The sequence below is a fragment of the Geotrypetes seraphini genome, chromosome 10 (genome assembly GCF_902459505.1).
Source record: "Geotrypetes seraphini chromosome 10, aGeoSer1.1, whole genome shotgun sequence".
NCBI lineage: Eukaryota > Metazoa > Chordata > Amphibia > Gymnophiona > Dermophiidae > Geotrypetes > Geotrypetes seraphini.
The window spans coordinates 43070295-43083432 of NC_047093.1; the positions used below are offsets into that span (position 1 = coordinate 43070295).

At 42.1% G+C, this 13138-nt stretch overlaps 1 protein-coding gene across 1 annotated transcript in view; it reads right to left on the minus strand.

The window, feature by feature from the left end:
- Positions 1–6512: 6512 nt before the first annotated feature.
- The window catches only part of METRNL (meteorin like, glial cell differentiation regulator), a 51205-nt gene continuing 44579 nt past the window's right edge, over positions 6513–13138 (minus strand). The window contains exons 3-4 of the mRNA XM_033961578.1: positions 13050–13109; positions 6513–7384 (exon numbers count right to left, since the gene is read on the minus strand). Coding sequence (XP_033817469.1) covers positions 7068–7384; positions 13050–13109 — 377 coding nt within the window. The 3' untranslated portion in view covers positions 6513–7067. The remainder of the gene's footprint in view (positions 7385–13049; positions 13110–13138) is intronic.

A 13138-nucleotide genomic window follows, 5' to 3' on the forward strand; every position in this document is an offset into this window, starting at 1 on the left:
TTGTAATTTGTATTTCGCTGATTGACCAGCTCTCTTCGGTGTAAACTGCCTAGAAATCGTTTGATTGTGGTGGTATAGAAGAATATGTTATGTAAAGGGCCCCATTAAGAAATTTCATGTTGGTTACCTATGCTGGCTCTTGCACTAGAGTCAGAAAGTTGGAGTAGGCTGACCAGCAGCAGAAATACGCAACTTTGGTTTGTGTTCCCATGGCTAGAGAATATGGCTGGGAAACATGGAGAGCTCAGCATGTTTCCAAAAGCACTTAGTCTCAGATTCTATCATGTTACACACTTAAGTTTCCAACTAGCATGGAAGTTTGGGAGTGCAAGTTATAGAATAGTGCCAGTTGCTCACATAACTTAATTATTAAATTAGGTGTCAATGGGCCTTAAATACCAATAATAGCCCTTAAGTGGCGTTAACCGGTGCTAATTGAAATTAGTTTGTAGTAACTGCTCTTAGGCATTATTCTATAAACTCAACACCTAAATTCTATAGCACACAACTACAAATGGGGTGTGCACAGATGCAGATCAGTTTAGACACCCATTTTTACAGAATAGCGCAGAGCCAGATTGGCACCTAAATTGTAATTGATGCCAATTAAGGCCCGGATTCTCTATACAGCCGCCGATATCGGCAGCCGCCATAAAGCAGGAAAGATAGGCACCAGATGTGTAGGTCAATGTGTAGGACCTACATTTCTGGTGCCTATCTTCGTCGCAAATCACACCTTTGTAGACACTTTAGGCTGCCTAATGCCATGCCCACAGTGGCATTAGGCGGCTTAATGCACCTATAGAGGTGCGATTCCGGCACTATTTTAGGTGTCAGTAGACGCCTTGAAATAGTTAAAAATATCATTTAAATGGTGGTTTGGTTTGTTTTTTACTGAACTTGGGCGCTTACCGGCGCCAATTAGAGATCCTGATTGTGGGTGAGATGAATGAATATCTGTGGCCTAAAGAGAGGAATGTTTGTGAACACTTGATCTGTGAAGAAATTAGAGTATTTAGCGTGGTGGTAGATGCGCATCTATCCTTCAAAACACAGATCTCAAAAGTAGTGAGGTCTGCTTATTTCACCATGCGGAAACTGTCTCATTTGAAGAATATTCTGTCAGACTGGGATTTGAGCCAGGTACTTCGAGCGCTAGTACTATCCCAGATAGATTACTGTAATGGTATCTACCTAGGTTTACCTCAAGTACGTATTAAAGTGTTACAAATGATACAAAACTCAGGTGCCTGGCTACTGGCAGGAGTATCTCGATACGAACACATTACACCTATTTTAAAAAATATTGTACTGGTTGCCGATTTTGTTTCGGATCCAAATCAAAGTTTTGAAACTTGTCCAACAAGGTGTTTATGACATCTTGCAAATTATTTGGCAAAATGCCTAACACTATATCCTCCGCCAAGGACGCTGAGGTCACAGAATTGTTGGTTGTTAAGACACATCAAAAGGGAATATTTTACGATATGTACGAACCAAAAACTCATGTTTCTCTATAGCTGGACCAATTAAGTGGAATGCATTGTCTGGTACCTTACACTTTTGTAGAAATCTATTGCAATTTAGAAAGCTGCTTATGTCCCATTTGTTTGTTTAAGCTTTTTTAAGCTAATATTCTGCTCCCTGAGTTAATATTTTACTTTCTGAATATCATCTTTTTTGCAGGTTATTAGATTTGCGCTGCTTGATTGAATTAATGTAGTAAATGAGTAATTGAGATGGTATTATCTTGTGATTTTTTGCTGATGTATGAGATTTTTATGTTGTGCAAATCCTGAAATATCTATGTCAGGGGTAGGGAACTCCGGTCCTTGAGAGCCGTTGGGTTTTCAGGATTTCCTCAATGAATATGCATTGAAAGTAGTGCAAGCAAATAGATCTCATGCATATTCATTGGGGAAATCCTGAAAACCCGACTGGAATACAGCTCTCGAGGACCCGGAGTTCCCTACCCCTGATCTATGTAATACTGTGAGCCGCCTCGGATAAAGGCAGATTAAAAATGTTTTAAATCAATCAATCCGGGCCTAAGTGCTTGTTATCTCTAATAATTAAATTATTGGGAGCCCAATAACTAATTATTTGGGATGCCAACCTGGGGCCTTTACAGAAGCTGAGGTTACACTATGGAAGACCATGCATACTGTTAACTGCAAAGAGGGTTACTTCTGTCAGGGCAAGCAGAGTCTTGCATGGGCGTAACCACACCGAAGCGCCATTATCGTTGAGAACTTTAGGATCTCCTCGTGCTCTCCTGGCATCCTAACCTCTCCTGTCCAGTGTACTGCTCCTGAAGAAAGGGGCTGTAAACTCCCGTAACGGAGCTCTATAGAGCTGAGCACCTAGCACGGACTTCGGAAGTGTTACAACCATTACCATCATGGACACTAATGCTATTGGAGATAAGTACTTGTATTATATTCTGAAAATTATCACAGACATTGATGTTTAGAGCCGCACTTGGGGATAGGATCTTCCTTTGATTGATTTTGATTTTTTGCGCCATACCCCAGAGTAAAGCCCTTGTTCAATTAGGAGGACGTTGTGTTGACTTCATTTCCAGCACTTTATATAATCAGGTCCAGGGATGTATTATGTTTAATTTACCCCTTTGTGTTTTCAAGTTTACAACTCACTACCAAAACCCTATGTGAGCTGTTATTACTGAGGACCATACAATTGATGACTGATGTGCCGATATGCAGTTTTTCCCACATAACTTTACACTTTTGTTAGCCCCCTTTCAGTGAACCTCGCTGTAGTATTAAAAAGAATTCTATTTTATTTTTCATACACCTTTACTTGTCAGGTTAAATGTTTTGGACCAGTGTCCTCAGTGTAAATAACCCAAGCAACACTGGCAGCTCTCTTTGCATTCCATCATTGTTCAATAACCTCAAGACTGCAGGAGTTTTCCCAAGTCACTTGCAAAGATCTCCCGCCTTCAACAGCTTCCAGTAAAGCTTCAGCTTCAGAAGTATGCCTGTGTCTGTCCCTGCTGATGAGAGACTAGTACTCTTGGCTTCAGGTTCCAGGTCATGAGAGGTCAGGTTTTAGTCTTTTATATTAGTTTCATCATTACTTATATTTATTTGGTGTTAGCTCATGTCTTTTCATTGTGAGTTACATTCAGATAAAGTAGGTATCTGTGTCACAGAGGACTTATTTCAGGAATGAATCTAGATTGTAACAGAGGACAAAGTAGCTTGCCCAAGGTCACAAGGAATAAGCAGCGAGGAAGAAGTGGGTTTTGAATCTTAGCACCAGGGCTAAATCACACATACTTGCAAACTCTGACATGGATTTATCTTCAGCATCCAGAACATATGATTTAAGCTCCTGTTACCCAAAACCTGTCCTGGGGAATCCCCAGCCAACAGAGATTTCAGGATATCCACAATGAATATGCATGAGAGATATCTGCAAACAATGGAGGCAGGGCATGCAAATGTATCTCATGAATATTCATTGCAGATAACTGTCTAACTGGAGGTACCCCAGGACAAGTGTGGGAACTTTAGGTTCTAATGCAGTGGTTCCCAAACCTGTTCTGGGGGACCCCCAGCCAGTCAGGTTTTCAAGATATCCCTAATGAATATGCATGAGAGAGATTTGCATATAATGGAAGTGACAGGTATGCAAATCTCTCTCATGCATATTCATTAGGGATATCTTGAAAACCTGACTGGCTGGGGGTCCCCCAGGACAGGTTTGGGAACTACTGTTCTAATGTATCTTTTCACATGTCTTCTAGTGTAGTGGAGGACCACCAAGCCAATCTGGTTTTCAGGCTAGCTCTAATGAATATGCATGAGAGAGTTTTGCATATAATGGATGTGACAGGCATGCAGATCTGCTCCATGCATATTCATTAGGGCTATCCTGAAAACCCGATTGGCCTGGTGGTCCTCCAGGACAGGGTTGGGAACCACTGTTCTAGTGCAGACTCCATAACATGTTGGTCTTTCTTTTCTTTCCGTCATTTCCATGGGTTTTGGACCATTCCTCACTTTCTGGAAATCTCTCTCTGCTACAAGAGTGATGCTTCTAGACAGGTCAGTTATCTCCAGATACATTTTATGTATTAATTTACCCAGCTTCTGGAAAAATCACTATTGGGCCGACTGGATTTGCCATTCTGGTGTTTGTCTACTCTCATTTAGAGCTCCTTTCACAAAGCATTAGCAATTCCGGAATGGCTTCATCACATTTGCCAAGCTGGGAATTGTTACTGCAGCTTTGAAAAAAGTAGCCCTGACTAAATATCTACCATTACTTCAATGTTTGAACTAGTAACTGTACAATGCATTATAATTCCGTTTGGCTATTGTAACTGCAACTCGGTATCTAAGCCATTCTAACTTAACAATGTGATTTTTTTAAAAACACACACACAGTAATATTATGTCTGGTGGATGTTCAGTGAACTTGGGACTAGTTTATCAGACTAAAATTGAGTTATTAGAACCTTATCAGACAGCTTCCCAACGTCAACTCTATCCTGTATCTCCTGCTGGGGACAGATTAGTGTCTGCATTCCAGCCTGGGGGGGACACAGAAATGGATGTTTCAGGGTTGTTGGGGTGAAAGCTTTTTGATGCCCTTGGTTTTAACAGGAATTTTTCATCGAGCCACTTTATGAAAACCTTAATTTCTTACAATGTATGCTGTTTAATAGCATATTCCGGATTCCATTTCCAGAAGCTGCACACACCCCCTCCCCCCAAAAAACAACAAACTAAAGACAGAAATGCTAAAGAAGGTGAAGAGAAAGGCCAGCAGATTGGTGCAGTATCTATTAAGCTTAGAGGTACATGAAAAAAGTGTCATTTTGGTTTTCATCTTGGGGGAGGAGGGATTTATTTTCAGAAGGAGGGAGTTTTGTTCTTAAGCATATACTATTTATCACATGTATATTTTTTCTATTAGCGTGTGATACACTAATTAAGCATGTTCATTGTTACAAAAACAAACAAGCCCATAACAATGACATTTTAGCAGGTGCTGTTTTTCACAAACAGTATGATGCAAAGTATTTATGAAATATAAAATTGGAAACAACACAACCTAATATACATATATAGGGGTAAATATTCAGCTGGTTGCAGTCAGCATCTTTTTTTTTGTGGCAGGGGTGGTGTTGTGCCTGCACATTCAATTCTAAGCCACGTCCGGGCACCAGCACGGAATATCTGAGTTTGTGAGGAGTGGCCTAGTGGTTAGAGCAGCTGATTCAGCACTCTGAGGTTGTGAGTTCAATTCTCATTGTAGCTCCTTGTGGCTAGTATTGCCAGATTTCTAATGTTAAAAAGAGGACACATAGCCCTGCCCTGTTTTGCCCCCAGTCACGCCCCAACACAAACCTTCGTCTTCTTCCCTGAGCTCAGGGCTGCATTTGGAGGGCCTCAAGCATCTGCAGATGCAATATGATAATGTCGTGTGCATGTATGTGATGCCATCATGTCACATCCACGCATGTGCAGAAGGCCGCCCCCCCCTAAGGGGCCCATCAAGACGTGATTCCATAATATTAGCGTAAGGTCAGCATCGGGGCACCCATGTTTAGGCACGCCCTATGAGACCATGTCAATGGCAGATGTAAGTTGGTATGAAACCTCTTTAAATCTTCCCCAGCGTAAGCAGCTTCTCCGGCCTGCTGCTCGTGTCGACGTTGGCTTTCCCTCCAACATCACTTCCTGAACCCCGTAACCCGGAAGTAATTTCAGAGAGGAGCCAGGCTGGCACGAGCCGTTAGATGGAGAATTTGCTCACGCTGGTGAAGATTAAAAAGGTATGGGAGGGTTACGAGTGTGGTGTGAGGGGGGTGGAGGTGCCAGCGCCCCCACCAAGATACCAAGATAGCACCCGGGGCAGTCTGCCCCCCTCACTTACTACACCACTGATGTTAACCATGTTTACCACATCCTCTGGCAATGCATTCCAGAGCATAACTGTTCTTAACTATTGGTTTTAAAAGTATCTCCCTGTAACTTCATCAAGTGTCCCCTAGTCTTTGTAATTTTTGATGGCATTTACCATCACAAATTTCTGACTAATTGTCAAGTAATAAATTACAAACCAAGTGTGATCCAATTATGTGTTCTTACAGGACTTTTCTGGGAAAGATGGTGATTATGACTGAGCTTAATTATCAAGAGTGAAGGTTTGCTTAGGGCACCTCCCTTCAGTCTGTAGTAATAGTCACACAGATGAGTTACTATTATGTAAAAGAAAAGAAATAAAATATAGATATTGCCAAGTTCTTAGTTTCTCATCTCCCCACCCACCCTCATATCATAATACAAATGTATGGTAGGTTCTCATACAACCAGACAACCAAGTAATTTAGTTGACTGGTAATAAGATGGCTGTAGAATTATGTTTTAAGTTCCCAATAAAAAATAATGTACAAAGACATAAAAAAGTAACACATGTTAATTGAAGAGGACTTAGCTGGTATGGAAATGATTCACTTATCCAAATACAAAAGATTGCAATTAAACCTTTATAAAAATAAAAAGCAACAAAACAAGTTTGGCTCCATGTATTTCTGTCATAAGAAATAACTTCAAATTGTACACCAAGCTTTTTACAAAGCATCAATGTTAAAAGTTGTTTTAACTCTGCTCTATTCCATTTACAACACTTTATACAGATTCAAATGCTACACTGTTTTAAAGATGTTTTTAAAACATTAGTATTCAAGAGATACACGGCAGGTTTTCCTTTCTTAAGACATGGGAATTTCTTAAAAAAAAAAAAAGAACACACACACAAAAAAAAGAGCCATAATACAATAACTTAGTTCTCATTTACAAGAAGAGGAATTGCTTAAAATTTGGCCTTGGTACCGACTAGCTCTGTTGGTCGTACCTCTGGTGCTTTCAGTGGGTTTTCAGCATGCTGTGTACTAAAAAGTCTGTTTGACCACCACTTGACAAGCAGCTTTCTTCCTCATATTGCTTCTTCCGCTGGACGCCTTCACTATCGCCACAAAGCAGCACAGTCCACAATCTATAAGCCAAGGGTCCCATCAAAGAGAAGCTTCATTCTGTGCCAACTTCACATGGGTTTAGCCCTTTGTCCTTGGCCTCTCTGTACATCCTTTGGAAGTCTTTATAACGAGGGGCACAACCTAGTCTGGGCTCCCCAAAGTGCATGCGTCCCATGAATAGGAAATCTCCTTCTCCCGGTTTTACCCCACATTCTAGCAGGGTCCAAATCTGTCCCACCCAGCCTCCCGTCTTCTCCTTGGGCATGAAGATTTTATTCTTTTGTTTATAGAGTTTTTCCACATTGACATCTATGATCGATTCCTGCTGCTCCGCATTATTTGTTACCTTGCCAATGGATCCTTTGACAACTGATAAGAAAAAAAAAAGCAGAGGGAACAGGATATTAGTGATCGATCTGGAAGAGCTAAGAGTAGCTATGAAAAAATATGAGAAGCAGAAATAATACATAGTATAACATATTCAAAGCAGCTTAACCCTTTCAGGACCATAAGGATCGTAGGCCAATTTTTGTGGTTTTGACGACATTTTTATGGTAAAAAGGGCTTGCAGATGCCAAAAAATTGATTTTTTTTGTGAAATATCATTATTTTTTTTTAAAAAATCACACTTCTGGCTTATGGACAGTGTGGCAAGTGAATCTTCTCGTCAATCTGGCAACGACGCTAATGAATGAATGTCGGAACCAGTTTGTTTACATAAAGGCAGTATCCTATGGAATCCGTACATATCAAATTTAGAACTGTAGACTATCCCAATCAAAATTTATAGGATTTTAAAGTTATGGGACAAATATGTCCCTTGGTCCTGAAAGGGTTAAAACAATCAGATACTTTAAATAAATCCTAAAATACCTAACCAGGAATCTTGTGGAGGGGAGGGGGAGGGGGAGACGGTCTCTTCTGGGAGAAAGGAGGCAAAAAGTTACTATGGGTCATTTTAATAAAGTTCATTAGGCACTTGGGACTAGATTTTGGGTGCTGAAAAAAAATCTACATGGGAGCACTATTGTGTAAGTGGTGCTCCGAATTAGAGAATGACACGGAGGCAAATTTTTCCCCTTTCCCGCAAGTTTTGTCACTCTCCCTGTCCCTGCCCCATTCCTGTAAACTCTGCCTTTACCACACAAGCCTTGAACACTTATGATTTTAAAGCGTTTGAGGCTTGTGCAGTTGTGGATGGAGCTTGCAGGGACAGGGGAAAAAAAACCTCACTGGTTGAGACGGGAAAATGAGTTCCTGCGGGGACGGAGAAAAATTTGTCCGCATGTCATTCTCCGAATTGCACCCCCATTTATAAAGTAGTATTTAGAGCAGATTTCTACACCAAACTTTAGGCGTGAGGATATACACCAACTGAAATACACCATCCTTACACTAAGTTAGGTGTTGATCCCTGCTACATACTCTGTAATACTGCACACATCCTTCGTGAACACTCCTAACCCGCCTTTGCCCCTCCCATGGCCACACCCCCTTAGTTGCACATTATAAAATTTGCATACAGATCTTTATAGCAACATGTACACATAAATCCAAATTGTTGCCAATTAACACCCATAATTATTAGCTCCCAATTACTGGATCTAAAAGGTGCCATCCAGTTTAAACTGGGTGGCTAATAACATTGGGGGAAGTCAAAGCCCAAAGAAAAAGATTGGGTGGAGGCAGGGGAGAAGGAGAAGGCTTAGGATAGATACGAAAGGGAGAGAATAGGATTGGTTGGGAGGGATGGGATCGGGATTGGCTGAAAAAGAGGTAAGGAGGGAAAAAGAAAGGGATTGGGAGTCAGGTTTGTGCGGGTAAAAATTAGTTTGGTGAGAAGGGTTGAAGGGGGCGGTGTGGGAGGTGAATTGGGGGACAGGGGTACGTGGTGGAGATTGGTGTTTGGGACTGTGTGGGGACGGATTGCAGCTGGGGGGATGGGCCTAGAGGAGAGCATTTTATTTCAAATGGTTTGAAAGTTAATATATATGAGATAGGAGTTGAATTATGTCCTCGTGGGCGGCACCACCACGAGTTGAGGTAGCTTGACGACACTGTGGTCACCGGAGAATGTAAAGGAGGATAGGGGGAGACGGGGGCTAGTGTCGATACTGAGTAGCACCAGGAATTGATTCAAGAAAATTTTGAGGAATTGTTTGAGAATTGGTTGTATGTTAAATGTTATAAATTGAGTATTGAAGATGATAAAGCTGCGGCCAACTTTTTGCCAATTAAAGAGTGTATTTGAATTATTTGTAAAAGGGGCGTGGTAAATATGAGATATATATGAGGAGTGTGGCTGATGTACGAGTCCCAATGTTATTGGCTCATTAGTCAATCTAGTTCTACACATCTCAAAATATCACGCAATTTTCTGCACCATTTACAAAATCTTGGGGTTAATGTGTGAATTAGTGCATATTAACTGCTAGCACACAACATGATAACCAATTGAGTCATTTTAGCATTTGATAGAGTGGTCATTTGATAGAGTGGTATATAAACAAAGATGAAGTACTTCTGTACATGAAAGAGTAGAACTCAGAGGTGTTCCTATCTCAGAAGGTTACTTGGTTGGGTGCATAAGGAGAAGGGGGATTGATATACTTTTTGTGGCCTTGGCAATTCAAAGCTGACATTCAAAGCAGTGAGTACTGGAGGATTGACTTGCCCAGGGACACAAGGAGCAGAACTAGGATTTGATCTCACAACCTCTAGGTGCACATTCCAGCTGAGAGGAATGGCCAGCGTGAAAAGAGGAGGCGAAAGCACATATGTACGGTATATTAAAAGTCTCTGGTGAGACCCCATTTAGAATCCTGTGTATAGTTCTGGAGGCTATACCTTCAGAAAGATATAAAAACAGGATGGAGTCGGTCCAGAGGGCTGCTGCTAAAATGATCGGTGATCTCCGTCATAAAGTGTATGGAGTGAAACTTATAGACCTCAAAATGTATACTTTCGAAGAGTGGGAGGAGATAAGTGAGATACATTTTAGCATCTCTATGGCACAAATGAAAGGAAGCTCAGGAAAGAAGGGACACAACATGAAGGTGAAAGTGGTCTGTCCAAGGAGTAACTGAAGAAAATACTTCTTTATGGAAAAAGTGTTGGATGCTCGTAAAGGAGGTGGAGACAGACTGACTGAATTCAAGAAAGCTTGGGATCTCTAAAGGAGAGGGATGGTATAGATGGTATGGATGGGCAGACTGGATAGGCCCTAAGGTCTTTATCTACTATCATTTTCAATAGGTCTCTCAACTGGTTGTGGCTAAAGCAAGATAGTTAGAGCTTATAGGTCCAACTTCTATATTGGTCCAATTTATATATTGTAAAGTTTAGGCGTTTGATTCTTTGATGTTTGTTTTGTTTTGTAGCTCAGGTATCATTGCTGGGTACATTTTTTGGTGGAATTAAATATATACATTTGTGAAGCTGAGAATGAGTTAACAAGGACCACCCCCCCCCCCCCCAGAAGTAGAATGGAGGGGTATTATATTGTTCAAAATATAAAAATCAAAAGCCCTGCTTATTGCATATATCCATGAACATTGAGATCCTGTTGAGACCTCATTTTCCAAATGTCAATTAACCCCCACACTCTTTTTAAAGTTAAACTACAAACCGCTTTACGAACATCTCCATTGAATTATCTCAAACAATACATGCTACACCATATTAGTGCCGACTAGGATCAGATGTTTCACAGAGTCACTGATGCCAATTTAACTCCCTGCTGCTTTCCCAGACCTAAAGACAGGGAGTAGAGGCCCAAAATAAAGCTGTGATGTGGATCATAAAACACAAACCTTGCTCAACTATAGAGAGAGAGTTTAATCCAGTGATTCCCAAACTGGGTTTCGTGGAACCTTAAGGAACTCTGTGTCAATCAGGGCAGGAGTGATCCCCATGCTGACTCCACTGAGAAAATGGCTGCTGGGACCTCCCTTGCAAGACTGCCTTGGGAAGTACCTGCAACCATTTCGTTGTTGGAACCAACATAAGCAGGAGTGACTGGGGGTCACTCCTGCCCTATCTTTACTACCAATGTGGTAGGACTGGAAGGGGGGTATGGAGGGCCAAAATGTGGTTCTGGGAGAGGGGTACTTTGTGTAGGGAAGATGGGAGTGGGGTTTCTCTGCGTATGAAAAAATATTTTGGGGAGTTCCACCATAGAAAATAAAGTTTGGAAATCTTTGGTTTAATCAGACCACAACAGATCCCTTTAAAATGAGGGGCAGCAAAATAAAAGAGCTGTAAACAGAAGGAAGAAGGAGCCCCAGAGAGAAGTAAAGAACCAAGAGAAGTAAAGAACCAGGAAAAGTAAAGAACCAGGAAAAGTGAAGCAGAGTGGTTACATTATAGAGAAAAAGATAGAAAGAAGATGAGAAGGAAGAAGAAGCCTCAGAGAGAAGTAGAGAACCAGGAAAAGTGAAGCTGAGTGGTTACATTATAGAGAAAAAGATAGAATAGTATATTACATTACATTATCAACACAATAGAACAAGATAAATATAAATATAAACAATCCTATATAATAAAATCCTAGAGCGCTCATGCGCTCTTGAAATTTCGTGATCCCTGCCGCCGTGATTTCTGATCTGTGGCAGCCAATCCGGCAGCAGGGAACATTCTGGCCACTCCCCCCTCCCGCCCTCACTCACCATGGAAGCCAGGCAAGCTCTCTCCCTGCCCCCGTCCTCAGCAGGGAAAACACCTCCCGCTCTAACTCGCCGCTGCCGCCGCCGCTGCTGCTGATCCTCCTGTAAAGAGCAGCCTGCGATGGTGTCCGGCTTTAGCGAACCTCGCAGGCCGCTCTCCAACCTCGGTAGCACGTTCCCTCTGACGCACGGGATCGCGTCAGAGGGAACGTGCAACCGAGTTGGAGAGCGGCCTGCGAGGTTCGCTAAAGCTGGACACCATCGCAGGCTGCTCTTTACAGGAGAATCAGCCACCACGGGGATCGTGAGAAGAGCCGCCGAAAAAAACCCTTCAGCCGCAGCAGGCCAGCCCGCGGGAAGGGAAGGGGGAGGGGCCGAACGGAGCAGGGCAGCTCACGGTAAGAGAAGGGAATGGGGGGTGGGGGGAAATGCTGCTACTGCTTCAGCAGGGACCTGGAGGGGAAGGGAAATACCGCTGCTGCTTCTGCAAAGGAAAGTGGTGGGGGGGGGAGACAGAAAGAAATACAGACAGACAAAGGAGGCCAGGGAGAGAGAGAGAAAAATAGCAGGAGGGAGAGAGACAGAAAGAAAGGAAGAAAGTAAGAGACAGGAGCAGGGAGAGAGACATAAAGAAAGAAAGACAGACAGGCATATATTCTAGCACCCGTTAATGTAATGGGCTTAAACACTAGTATAAATATAAAATTAGTAAATCAGGCAGGAGAAAAGAAAAAAATAAAATAAGACAAACCCAGCAAAATAAATACAAAACAAGGTAGGAATAGTTGGAGGGAGAAATTGCAATTGTGGATTATGGAGAGCATCGCACAGAATTCCATAGTGTTGATGAAATAGAATAGAATTTGGGGTTTAGGTGCTTCAGTGTGATGCCTATGTGATATTCACAGCACAATGACACCCTCTCCCTCAATACATAGTGGTAGGGATGGTTGAGTGACAGAAGTTTGCAGAAAGGGAGATTCCAGCGATTTCATTTTTAGCTGCTATGTGAATTACCTAAAGTTTAATGAAAACCAGATATCGGGGCCCAGATTGTTTAATAGTTCCTCTCTTCTTTCATCAGTTCCTGTCTACCAAGCACAGATCTAACCCCATAGTCACCTTTTCTCGTTTGTCAATTGAGATGAAATACCATCTCCCCGTCTTAAGAAATCTTTACCCCTGCTTGTGCTGCCAGGCCCTTCTCTAAAATTAACCAGGCCTCCCCCTCCTCCTGAATACTAGGAGCATCTAGTTATAAAGGAGATGCTGCTCACTTCCTGTTTGCATTTCAGCTGTTGTACGAGGAGGTAGCGGCAGCCAACAGAGTAGGATTTAAAAAAGCATTACTGGAGAAATATATTACTCACCAAAATCACTAGTACAGGCAGCCAGAAGGACCTCTGTATCACTGCAAGGTCGACAAGGAGCTGGAAAGAGAAGGAGCAGGAATTAACTT